Below are 13,978 nucleotides of genomic sequence, written 5' to 3' on the forward strand. Positions count from 1 at the left end.
CTATTCCTATACCCACTCCTTCCCTTCATTCCCATTTGTCTAATCAACTTCTTTCCCTCCCCAACCACCTTTGTGTGTGTTAAGATCCACATATTTCTTTTTTGGGGGATTTACAAATTTTACTTAGCATGATAGTATCCAGATCCATCAATTTACATCTTCCATATGGTTGAATAATATTCCACTGATATGCCACAATTTCTTTATGGATTCATCTGTTAGTGGGCATCTACATTGCTTCCATAGCTTAGCTATTATGAATTGTGTTCCTAGAAACATTGATGTGGCTGTGTCACTGTAGTATATGCTGATTTTAAATCCTTTGGATATATGCCAAGGAGTGAGATAACTGGATCTCATGGTGGTTCCATTTCTAAGTTTTTTTAAAATATATATATATTTTTAGTTATAGGTGGACCACAATATTTTTTATTATTTTTTATATCTTTATTTTATTTTTATGTGGTGCTGAGGATTGAACCCAGTCCCTCATGCATGGTAGGCAAACGTTCTACCTCTGAGCCACAATCCCAGCCCCCATCTCTAAGTTTTTTGAGGAATCTCCACACTGTTTTACAGAGTGCTTGCATAAATTTGCACTCCCACCAATGTATCAGTATTCTCTCTTCTCCACATCCTCACCAACATTTATTGTCACTTGTATTCTTTTTTTTTTAAGATTTTTTTTAACATTTATTTTTTTAATTATACGTGGACACAATAACTTCATTGTATTTTATGTGGTGCTGAGGATCAAACCCAGTGTCAGGCAAGCACTCTGCCTCTGAGCCCTAGCCCCAACCCTGTCACTTGTACTCTTGATAATTGTCATTCGGGTTGGTGTGAGCTGACATATCAGTGTAGTTTTAATTTGCATTTCTCTGATTGCTGGAGATATTGAACATTTTTTCATATACTTGTGGACTGTATTTTTTTGAGAAGTATCTGTTTAATTTCTTTGTCCATTTATTGATTGGGTTATTTGGAGTATTTTGGTGCTAAGCTTTTTTAGTTCTTTGTGTATCTTGGAAATTAATATCTTATTGGAGGTGTGTGTGGCAAAGATTTTCTCCCATTCTCTAGGTTCTTTTTTCATACTCTTGATTGTTTCCTTTGCTGTGAAATAGCTTTTTAGTTTGATACCATCCCATTTATTGATTTAAAAAATTTGTTCTTATTTTAGTTGTACATGACACTAGACTCTATTTTGATACATTCCATTTTTGATTGTACATCTTGCATTTCAGGAGTCTTACTGAGGAAGTTGGTTCCTAAGCTGACATGATGGAATGTTCGCCCTACATTTTCTTCTAGTATGTGCAGAGTTTCTGGTCTAATTCCTAAGTCTTTAATATACTTTGAATTTTGTGCAGGGTGAGAGAGGGGTTAAATTTCATTCTACTACACATAGATTTCCAGTTTTGCAAGCACTATTTGTTGAAGGGGCTATCTTTTTTCCAATGTATGTTCTTGGTGCCTTTGTCTAGTATGAGATAGCTGTATTTATTTGGGTTTCTTCTATTCTAGATCATTGGTTTTCATGTCTATTTTGATGACAAAACCATGCCTGTTTTTACCAATACCAGCTCTGTAGTATAATTTAAGGTCTGGTATTGTGACGCCTCCTGTTTGGCTTTTCTGACTAAGGATTGCTATGGCTATTCTTTCTGAGCCTCTTATTTTTCCAAATAAATTTCATGACCACTTTTTCTACATTTTAAAATTCTTTTTTGTAGCTGTAGATGGACAGAATTCCTTTATTTTATTTTCTTATTTTTATTTGGTGCTAAGGATTGAACCTAGTGCCTCACACATGCTAGGTAAGTGTTCTGTCACTGAGCTATTGCCCCAGCCCTGCTTTTTCTATTTTTATGAAGAACATCATTGGAATTTTATTGGGAATTGCATTAAATTTGAATAGTGCCTTTGGTAGTATGGTCATTTTTCCAATATTAATTCTGCCTGTCCAAGAACATAGGAGACCTTTCCATCTTCTAAGGTTTTCTTCTATTTATTTCTTTTTTTTTTTTTAAGAGAGAGAGAGAGAGAGAGAGAGAGAGAGAGAGAGAGAGAGAGAATTTTTAATATTTATTTTTTAGTTCTCAGCGGACACAACATCTTTGTTGATATGCGGTGCTGAGGATCGAACCCGGGCCGCACGCATGCCAGGCGAGCGCGCTACTGCTTGAGCCACATCCCCAGCCCCTTCTATTTATTTCTTTAGTGTTCTGTATTTTCATTGTAGAAGTCTTTTACCTCTTTTGTCAGATTGGTTCCCAAGTATTTTATTTTTGTTGAGGCTATTGTGAATGGGATAGTTTTCCTAACTTCTCTTTCAGCCGATTCATTATTGGTATATAAGAACACAACTATTTATCGGTGTTAATTTTGTATCCTGCTACATTGCTGAATTTGTACCTGAATTGTAATGCATGTGGTTTTAGAACTATAGAGAAACTAAAGGCCGTATATATTATCGACACAAATTTATCTCTCTGTGTTTATTTACTTATAGATTTAAGTTCTTGCAACAAAGTAAACTGCAATGTACCCCCAAAAAACAGAAGCAAGGGGAAAGCTGGGTGATGCATGCTTATCGTTAATACATGGTAGGCTGAGATGGGAGGGTCACCTGAACCCAGGAGTTCAAGACCAGTCTGGGAACAAAGCTAGAACTCATATCAACATAAACACAAACAAATAACAACAACAAAACACCCCAAGAATAATAAGAACTTAAAACTACAACAACTCAATATAGATCCCTGATGGTATACAAGTGTTCTTCCTAAAAACTTTCATCTGTTATAACAATATAAAGGAAAGAATTTTATAATGTTGTTCAAACAATGTCAATCAGACATCTTAGCAGAATATTGAATAGCGTGCTCAATAATTCTTAATAACTTGCTAATTTTAAATTTTAGTAACTCTTTAAGACTACACTTGCAGGCTACAGAAAAGTAGCCTTAATTTGTAGGTACAAAAAATTATGGAGTCGACCAATATTCATCCGAACAGCAACAATATACAATGTTCCCTTTTATTGAATGTAAGGAGGATAAGAGATCTTTACTAACCCTTTCACTAGGCTGGGGTAGGGCACTTGCCTAGCATGTGCAAGGCCCTGGGTTTGAACCTCCAGCATATGTGTGCTCATACACATCATTTCATTAAGGAAACATCCAGTTTTGAACAGAAAGAAGAACACTAAGAGTAGGTTAATTTTGTAGAATAAAACACTCTTCAGGGTAAAGCAGGGTATTTAAGAGAGAGAGAGAGATAGATTGAGCGGGGGGAAAGAGAATTTTAATATTTATTTTTTAGTTTTCGGCAGACACAACATCTTTGTTTGTATGTGGTGCTGAGGATCGAACCCAGGCCGCACGCATGCCAGGCGAGCGCGCTACCACTTGAGCCACATCCCCAGCCCAAGCAGGGTACTTTTGTATATGGAACTGTCCTGGTAAGCTAGGGGCAGAAGGCCATAGGTTACCTATATAGATGGTTAATAAGAGGTAGAAAAAAAAGAACAATAAGACGACAAGATAGAATCCTAGGAACAAAGGGAAACCCTTGAGCTTGTATATTTTCATCATTTTCTATACAAGAATCCCAGGCAGTCTGTGTCACATTCTAGATTCAGGAGGTTTTGAAGAACAGCCTGAGAACTATTTTAATAGACTCTGAGGTCTAAACAGGAAACAGACCAATGATTTATTTTTAAGAAGATGGTGATAAATGGAAATTGATTAAATAAATCGTATTTCAACTAGCATTTAATAAATGGTACATCTCCTTACTAAAGCTACAAGAATAAAGATAAATCAAGAAATCTGGAGTCTGCATTTACTCACGGAGCAGAAGTAAGATGATTATGTACACTCCGGCTTTCCTTAAAAAGCATTCTGGAAAAATTAAAAGGATACAATTATTATTATTATTATTTTAAAGAGAGTGAGAGAGGAGAGAGAGAGAGAGAAATTTTAATATTTATTTTCTAATTCTCGGCGGACACAACATCTTTGTTGGTATATGGTGCTGAGGATCGAACCTGGGCCGCACGCATGCCAGGCAAGCGCGCTACCGCTTGAGCCACATCCCCAGCCCCAATTATTATTTTTTTATAGCAGATAATAACATAATTGCTTTATTTTTCCTACAAAATCATTTGACTTACAATAGGTTATCATTTGCATGTTTACCAAATAAAGATACTGGTATTAGTGTGCTCAATTATGGAGTTTTATCACCTCTACTTGTTTAATATTTTTAATAAATGGAACACAATTTGAAATGGTGGGGTAGGTAATGTAGCTTATGAAGTTTCATACTCTTAAAACTCTTTAGACTTTAAATAGGGCTATTCTTAAGTTTCTCAAGACACTTCACTATTTTCCAAGACCCAACGGTTGCCTATTTTTTCCTTTGCTCTAATTCCTGTATTTGATAGTTCCCCTCCTGAAGTTTATAATAACCATTGTTCTCCCCCCTTTTCTTCCACTAGCAAATTCTGGTACAAAAAAAAACAAAAAACATGATAATTTAAAAAATCACCTTGATATCCATATCTTTATATGCCCACAGGACTGTTTTGGATTTTAAGGGCTTGAAAATTTCAAAGGAGAGGCTATCTGAGATATACTATAAAGAGGTTGAACACATTAAGTTCTTAGCAAAACCAATGTCATGTGTTACTCTCTTACTTTAATAACAAAGTAAGAGAGTAAATCAGAATTCAGGAGGTCAATCTCTTACCTCGCCTGCATCCAGCCCTTAGGCCACAAGGGCTTCACCTCTGTTTCCATGAAGGATTTAAGATAATCTTCAGCAGACTGGCTTTTATTTGGCTCCAACTCATAGCATCCCAATTTGATCTCGACGAGGTTACATAATAAAGTTCTAAATAGATAAAAATATTATTACATATAAATCTGACTATGAAACAATAGAAAATTTTAAGTTTGAAACAGAATTATCTTTATCGAAAGAACTCCTTTGCCAGGCATGGTGGTGCACAGGTTTAATTCCAGCAGCTCGGGAGGCTGAGGCAGGAAGATTGCAAGTTCAAAGCCAACCTCAGTAACTTAGTGAGGCCTTAAACAACTTAGTGAGACCCTGTCTCTAAGTAAAATATAAAAAAATGGCTGGGGATGTGGCTCAGTGGTTAAGCACCTTTGGGTTCAATCCCTGGTACAAAAAAGAGAGAGAAAGAACTCCTTTAGGCTCACTTGACATAGGTTTGTTTGTTTTTAAACAAGTATCACTCATAAATACAAAAAATGGAAAAGAAAGCAAAATAAATTAACTGATTTGTTCAGGTATTCCTAAACCTTCTTCCTATTCACAGTCCAATATAAGTCACTTGATGTCCACATCCTATCATTCTCTGTTCCTTCCAAGTAAGTTATAATACAGTCATTCTTGAGTTCTCCACTACTATTTCTGGAGTATTCTTCCAAGGTACTAACAACAGACTTTTTTTTTTTTTTTAAAGCACACAGTTGTAACAAGAATATTATCTGAAGAATTCAGATAATTAACAAGAAGATGTTTTTTAAAATTTGTCATTCATTGCTCTAGTCTAACCCCAAAATGAAACAATTTCCTTTGACAGGTACCAAAGATAGGTAGAAGAGTTGTCTCTGTGGGGTATAGAAATACTGGCAAGAAAGATGGTTGATTTATGTAAGTATATTGAGTACTTCAACTTCTGAATCCAGTGCAACTCATTCCATTCTTAGTTTATGTTATAAAAAGTATTACATAAAAATGAAAGTGGGGCTGGGGCTGGGGCTCAGAGGTAGAACGCCCGCCTACCATGCGTGAGGCACTGGGTTCGATCCTCAGCACCACATAAAAAATAAAATGAAGATATTGTGTCCACCTACAGCTAAAAAATAAATATTAAAAAAAAAAAGAAAATGAAAGTGATAACAATATAAGGAGGGCTGGGGATGTGGCTCAAGCGGTAGCGTGCTCGCCTGGCATGCATGCGGCCCGGGTTCGATCCTTAGCACCACATACAAAGAAAGATGTCGTGTCCGCTGAAAACTAAAAAAAATAAAATATTAAAATTCTCTCTCTCTCTCTCCTATCTTTAAAAACAAAACAAAACAATATAAGGATATTAGGGCCAGAGTAATGGTCTCCTGAATATATTTTTTCTACATACTCCCCTTTGATTGTTTTCAATCTAGTCTTTCATTTACTACATTTTTCTCATGGTGTTGGGGATTCAACTCAGGGTCTAACACATGCTAGACAAGTGCTTCACCCCTAAGTTACAGTCCCTTTCCCTATTATAGATTCCTTTTATGAGCAACCTTACTTCTCCCACTGTATATTTGGTTAAGAGCAAAGACTGGCTAAATTCTACCTAATTGTGTCATCCCAGTGGAATTTCTTTCTTGGTCCTATGACACGCTTCCCTGGTTTCTCATCATCATCTTCCTCAGATCCATTCTTTTCTCGTTCTTCATCTGTTTGCAACCTAAAAATTGAAAAACCTTTTAAGAAGCAAAGTTTTAACCCTACAATATGTCCCATAAACACTTCCAGAATTGCTTAATTGAACTTTTACTCAAATAACAGACTAAATAGGGAATCTACCTTTTTACATAATACTTTGAGTAAGCTATAAAGTGCTTGGCAAATGAAAGTATCCAAACTATAATATAAAGGCATACTTATCTTTTAGGTCAGAAAATATTTGTGTCCAGCACCAGCTAGTCGAATTAGTCAGTAAATACAATGTCTGAACAGTTTTAGCTCTTGATTTTTTTAAAATATTTTTTTAATTGTAGTTGGACACAATACCTTTATTTTATTTATTTTCATGTGATGCTGAGGATTGAACCCAGGGCCTTGCACATGCTAGGCAAGCACTCTAGTGCTGAGCCATAACCCCAGCCCTTAGCTCTGGATTTGATCACAAACATAAAGTAAATCAACAAAGTCTTTTGCCTTTGACACAAAGCAGTTGAGGTAGCAACATATCATTTAGAAAATATTCAATTTATCATTCAGTGGTGTATGTGGATTTGTACTTGATGATGAAGTCCTGTCAAGACCAACCCCTAACAGCTAAAAGTGTTTCTCAAATGGGAAAGCCTGTCGAAACAGAAGGGGTACATACTTGGCACACTTGGCTTGACTACGAGCCTGGCAATCCTCCTGGTATTTAAATAGCTGTTCAGGCATAACATTGCTAACAGCCAGTTTCAGTTTTTGCAGAGGTTCTCTTAAACGATCATCCTGAGAAAAAAACATACTGAAAGTTTTTCAAATATCTTAACAAAATTTATTCAATGAACAGATTCTTAAAAGGTGAAATTTATGTTTCAAGTATTGATTACAGATTTGAAATGTTAGCATATCTAAATATGGACATTTCTTCAATAGCACTGGCTTTTATTAATTAACACTGGATATAAAATTAGAATGAAAAATTTCCCAGTTTGCCAAGGAGAGTCCCAGCTTTTACTTGTTGCCCTTACAAAACTATTAGTAGTATTTCTTTACATTCTTAAAAAGCCCCATGTTGTTGGGTGTGGTGGTACAACACCTATAATCCCAGTGATTCAGGAGGCTAAGGCAGAGGATTATGAGGTTCAAAGCCAGCCTCAGCAAGACCCTGTCTCTACATGAAATACAAAATGTCCCTGGGTTCAATCCCTGGTACAAAAAACAAAAACAAAACAAAACAAAAAAAAAACAAAACATGTTTTAAATTATATATACTTTATAATACAAATGATGAAATCTACATTGTGCAGATTACTAGACAGTCCCCATTACAATGGGAAAGCACTCCAAAAAGAAGACAGTTCTCTGGAATACTGGAATATATGATCCGCAGGATTTTTTTTTTTTTTTTTTAGTTGTAGATAGACAAAATATATTTATTTATTTTTATGTGGTGCTAAGGATTGAACCCAGTGCCTCACACGTGCGAGGCAGGTGCTCTACCACTGAGCTACAGCCCCAGCCCTATCTGCATGATCTTGTTTGAGTAGTTACCAACAGGATGTTGGCATCCTGTTCTCTTGGTTATTGTTAGTAATTGTGTCTTATGCTGTAAGCAGAAATGCAAGCTCAAGGCCAAAGTGAAAGAGGAAACTGGGAGACTCTTATCCATATGTGTTCTGGGTAAAAAGGAAAACAAGTAGGTTTTTAATCTAATAGCTCTAATCAACCAACTTATTATTTTCAATCTTGCAAAATAACATAGGTAACTATTTAAAACATATTTTTATCACTATCATAGGTGCAGAAATATTTTAAGACTTAGTTTTCAACTTCAGTAAAACAATGGAATTTTTTGGTTTTTTTTTTTTTTAATCTTTTTGCAGTGCTGGGGGATTGAACCCAGGGCTTAATACATGCTAGGCAACTACTCTACTATGAGGTACATCCACAGCACTAAAACAACTGTTTATAAAAGGTGCTTTTTGGTAGAGATGACTTTTTAGAATACAAATTTATTACTAATAATCATTTTAACCTATCCCATATATATCAATTAATAATTACGAAGCACATGACTATCTGCTATAACAACCCATTTTGCTATAATATCCCATTTTTAAATGTCAACATTCAATATCATGGTTCCTGGATGATTATTTTTGAAGAATTATTTAGCTGAGACCATCTACCTGAAATTAACTGGGATATATTCATACAATAGAACACTATATACAGTGTTCTAATTGCATGCAGTAAAAAATGAATAGATTTCCATTGTATGTACACATACATAAATCTGAAGCACATAATGTTGAGTGTTAAACAGTGAGCTGCAGAAGAAAACAGATAGTACAACTTATATGAAGCTCAAAAAATTAAAAAACTGAACAATATAATGTTCAAGGATTCAAACTATGTGATAGAAAACTTGTTTTTCTACTTCTAATTCCTGCCCCTGCCCCGTACCCATTTCTGCCATTTCAATTATGACAGCAAGCTCCCTCCAACTGCCAATGTTTGAAAGAGCCAGGTAAAGGCACAAAATCTGAGATATTATAATTAAATTCATTCATTAATTTGCTTTGAATTGAGAAAGAATTTATGTCTCTCAATTTACGTGTATAAAGAATCCTATGCTTATCAGATCTTGCTTTCTATACACTGACCAGCCTTAGGAAACATTCTCATAGAGACCTATCAATTATTGAAGAAGTAACTATTTATCAGGGAATCCATAAATACCTTCAATATCTTGCAATGATTATTAAATATGTTCAATATGTTCAATCTGATATAAAGCAATTAATGTACAAAGACCCTAACTAGAAATAATTCTCATTTTGTAGGTTATGAAACCTCAAAGGCAGATATTATTATTGTTCCTCTTACCTGGACATTGAGGTGTAACTTCTTTAGCCGTTTTACCAGTGTTTCTTTATTGCATGGCACAAATGCTTCAAGATGGGAGTAGACACCACTACGAATAACAGGGCCTAATTCTTGTAGCTGTAACTCAATGCTGATCATAAAAACAACAAACAGTATGGAATTTTTTTAGGTGGCAAAGGCTGATTGTTGTTCTCAATTTATACTCCCATGATTTCCCAGACAATATTTTTCATAGAATTTACCTCCCTTTCCAATAAACAGTAAAACTACAGAAAACAGTCTGTGAGTCTAACTTCAGAGTAAAGTTTATATGACCACAACAAGCTGGCAACATTTTTTTTTTTAATGTTTTATAGTTGTAGATGGGCAGAATGCCTTTATTTTACTTACTTTTATGTGGTGTTAAGGATTAAACAGAGTGCCTCACACATGTTAGGCAAGTGCTCTGCCATTGAGCTACAGCCCCAGCCCTGGCAATACTTTTTTGATGACAGGCATCAAGTATTTTTGGGTTAACCAAAAGTTCATTTCTTCAAAGAGATATTATGCCAGCCCTCCACACCCTGGTAATCACTATAGCAGCCAGTGACACAGTTTCATTTAATTCCTAGAATATTTTTTTTTAAGGAAGTTGAAAAAAGTAGAGATTCAGAAAAAAATACCCTCCCCCAGCTATAGACATGAAATACTTTATCTGTCTTTGTTTCCCTTTTTGTGGTATTATAAGATACATATTTAATAGTTTGTTCAACTTATTATAATTTTCCAGTTTCTACTTCTACTTAATACATCAGCTAAGAGAGTAGAAGAGGAGAACGAGAAGGAGGAGGAAGAAAAAGAGGAGGAGAAGGATGAGGAGGAGGTAGAGGAGCAGCAGCAGCAGAAGAAGCAGCAGCAGGAGGATGAGGACGAGGACGAGGAGGAAGTTTGCTGCAAAAGTTCTATTCTGGGTGGACAAACCTACCAATAGCAGAGGTCTCTTTCAAGATGGAAGACATTATTACCTAGCAACTATCACTGAATAAAGATAAGAACAGATAAATTTGAAGACCATGATCAAATTTGAGATCTTGGGGATGGGGCTGTGGCTCACTGGTAGAGCGCTCACCTAGCAGGCATGAGACACTGGATTTAATCCTCAGTACCACATAAAAATGAACTATACTGTGTCCACCTACAACTAAAAAATAAATTTTTTTTTTTTAAATTGGGGCTCTTGGCAAAAACTATGTCCAAATCATTACATTCTATCATAAGAGAAGATAAAGACAGACTTTGAAGTACTTTTCACAAATGTAAGATGTACCCAAGGATTAAATTAATAGTTTTTTGGGAAGAAAAGAAACCATATCATATAAAGTATATCCATAGACAAATTGTAATTTCATTTAAAATGAGATGTGAAAAATTATACTCCTTGGAATTGGTAGTAGAAAATTCTTGGTATTAGAAAAGCTAAATAGAAAATAAAAAATGGAAGAAGTTTAAGACCTACAAGAACCAGGGGGTCAAATTAAAGGTTCACATGGTAAACAACCACTATGATCATGAGTTCTGTGTATAGACATTTGTTAGATAGCATTATGTGGTCAGATAACATCATGAGATTATATCCTCACTAAAAGTCTAGACTCTGGATAGAAGGCATTCTACCCTTGTCCTGTTAATGAAAGTTCTTTGAAGCTGAAAATTAAAATAGAAACTCCAAGTACTAAGAGATCCCAGGTAAGGGACCTCTGTATAAAAGTCAGTGGTTTCCAAAGAGGTTAACTAAGATACAAGAAGAGCTGACTCTCAAGAGAAACCCTTTATACTGAGATTCCAGTCACTACTCATTGATGTCTCCTCCTTAAAGGAACATCTAACAAAGAGATGGCAGATAGATTTCATTTTAAGTGTACAAAAGGACTGATGGTATAAACCTAGAGCAATTTGTTAAACATAATGTTTAGGGTGAATGAGGATCACAGGCAAAGAGTATCATGATTTATCAGCAACTCCTGCTTCAGGTAATAGAGAAGAAAATCAAGTCAGCATGTTGTATATTTGTAGATTCAGGTCAAATTCAATTATGCAAAAGGAAAAGGGTTCCCCATTCTAACTAACTGATCTCTTTTCCTCCCAGGCATAAGTAAGCAATGGTGAAGCAGAGCCAATATACCTGGACAATTTCATGGGGATAACTACCCCCGAAATCACTGTATGCCTCTCTTGAAGAGCAACTCAGGCTGGGCACAGTGGCATGCATCTGTAATCCCAGCAACTCAGGAGGCCGAGGCATGAGGAACAAGTTCAAGACTAGCTTCAGAATGCATTAAGTAATAAATTCATAAAAATTAAAAAAAAAAGACTAGCTTCAGCAACTTAGTGAGGCTCTAAGTAACTTAATGAGAACTTACATCAAAATAAAAAAATAAAAGGGGCTGGGAATTTAACTGGTGGTAAAGCACCCCTGGGTTCAATCCCTAGTACCCCCCCCAAAAAGAGAGAGAGAGAGAGAGAGAGAGAGAGAGAGAGAGAGAGAGAGAGAGAGATCCACAGAAGGCATGTTTGTTTAGGAAAGTGCAAAGAGAGGCCAGAGAGAATAATAGAATAATGTAACTAAAGGGAAATTCAACTCTGAACCTAAGGGCTTAAAGAAATGGAAGCACACCTTCTGTGGAAAAAAAAGTAGGTGGCTCCCCAAAACTCCAAGATTTGTTTCCTGATAGACATGGGAGGACTGAAAATAGAAGCCTAACAGTGGAATGTCAACAGTCTGCTTATTTGAGATGACATGTCCCAAGGATAGTCTCTTGATTCTCTCAGGGGAGAAACACTTGTTCTGTCTCACAGAAGAGTAAAACAAAAAGAACAGTCTCAGTCACAAGAGCTGATCTACTACACTTAGGGCTTTCAGGTGGAAAGAAAAAGAAGAGCTAGTCAGACCCCTGATTATGGAATCTGGGACAGCTCTGATGACTAACAGCAGCACTGTTTATCTGGTGTTTGAAAGGGAGGTAGGTAAAAGGTAGAGACTCAGAAAGAAAGCATTTGCCGGTCTCCAGGCAAACATATCAACCTAGCTAAAATAAAGGACAGAAAAAAGAAACTCCTCTGACAAATACTAGCATCATACCAGGTTACATATTTTCTGAGTTCATTTTTAAACAATACAGGATAAAGATATTGCAATTAATTACAAATAGTAATTAGAACTAATCAGTCAATTGATCCTTCTTTAGATCTCACAAGAAACTGTTTACATCATGTATTTATTTAAAAGACAGATTCATAGTATTTCATGTTGTTGTCCTGAATCTTTCCATATGATGTTATAAACCATCAGAGTAAGCATACATTATCATTATCATTGTGATTATCATTATCATTATCACCGAAGTACTCAGGAATGAACCCAGGGGCACTCTACCACCAAGCTACATTCCCAGTCCTTTTTATTTCTTAATTTAAGATAAGCTTACTAAGTTACATTGGTTGGCCTGGAACTTGTAATTCTCTGGCCTTAGCTGCCAGAGTGACAGGGATTACAGGTGTGCACTACTATAACGTCATATGTTATTTTCATCTGAGGAGCTAGATTTGCTGCTTTCATCAGATCATTTTGCGCCTACTTCTGCCTGAAGTCAATTATACACTTCATTCTTGTTATCAATGGTTAAAATGTGAGCCAACAGTTTAAAAGCATAGCTTATTTGACCACAACCTCAGAACCTGCAGGTTCATAACGTATCAAATAATTTTACCCTGTAAAATTAGCTAAGTATAAAACCTGATCTAAACATAATCTACGATAGGCATGGGGGCACACACCTATAATATATGCTACTCTGGAGGCTGAGGCAGGAGGATCACAAGTTCCAGGCCAACTTCAGTAACCTGTCCAGACCCTTTTTCAAAATAAAAAATATAAAAGGTAGAGTGCCCTAGTTTCAATCTCCAGTACTGCAATCAGTATCAATAATTTATATATCGGCCTTTACCTTCCCCTTTCCAATCTGTCACTTTCATGTTACTTCCATCCTATCCTACAACCAGGATTTCTTTATTGACCCACACTTTGCATTTGGCTATAAAATTTTGTATGAATTCTAATCAAACTTATGATCCTCCTGCCTCAGCCTCCCTCCAGCTGTATTTTTATTTATTTTAAGTATATTTTTTTAGTTGTAGATGGAAACAATATCTTTATTTATTTACTTATATGTGGTTTTATGTGGTGCTGAGATTCAAACTCAGTGCCCCACGCATGCAAGGCAAGTGATCTACCACTGAGCTACAACCCCAGTCCCTCCAGCTATATTTTGAAATGAATAATTCTAAAGATTTTTTAGTACTAAAAAGAGAAATACTTACTCTAAAAGAATATTATTCATATCCTGTGTAAAGAATTTTTTCCTTCCTTCTTCATCAAAAAGTTTGGCAGCCTAGAGAAACATAAGAAAGACTGTCAATATAACTCATAATATACAAGAACTCTGAGATGAACTACCTACTGGGGAGAAAAAAAAAAAGAAAACAAAAGAAAAAGGAACTTCTTAACAGCGGAGTACACAATACCACATAAATTGTGATCCACAATCAGGTATTGAGAGATCCAAATTCAACTGGATATGTG

General features: G+C 35.8%; 1 protein-coding gene across 2 annotated transcripts in view; it reads right to left on the bottom strand.

The window, feature by feature from the left end:
- Window positions 1-13,978, bottom strand: part of Ubn2 (ubinuclein 2) — a 76,788-nt gene that overhangs the window by 22,657 nt on the left and 40,153 nt on the right. For both annotated transcript variants that reach the window (XM_026398556.2, XM_026398555.2), the window contains exons 7-12: window positions 13,717-13,787; window positions 9,361-9,490; window positions 7,139-7,257; window positions 6,380-6,493; window positions 4,759-4,902; window positions 3,858-3,908 (exon numbers count right to left, since the gene is read on the bottom strand). In XM_026398556.2, coding sequence (XP_026254341.1) covers window positions 3,858-3,908; window positions 4,759-4,902; window positions 6,380-6,493; window positions 7,139-7,257; window positions 9,361-9,490; window positions 13,717-13,787 — 629 coding nt within the window. The remainder of the gene's footprint in view (window positions 1-3,857; window positions 3,909-4,758; window positions 4,903-6,379; window positions 6,494-7,138; window positions 7,258-9,360; window positions 9,491-13,716; window positions 13,788-13,978) is intronic.

This window comes from Urocitellus parryii, chromosome 3, assembly GCF_045843805.1.
Source record: "Urocitellus parryii isolate mUroPar1 chromosome 3, mUroPar1.hap1, whole genome shotgun sequence".
NCBI classification, from domain to species: domain Eukaryota; kingdom Metazoa; phylum Chordata; class Mammalia; order Rodentia; family Sciuridae; genus Urocitellus; species Urocitellus parryii.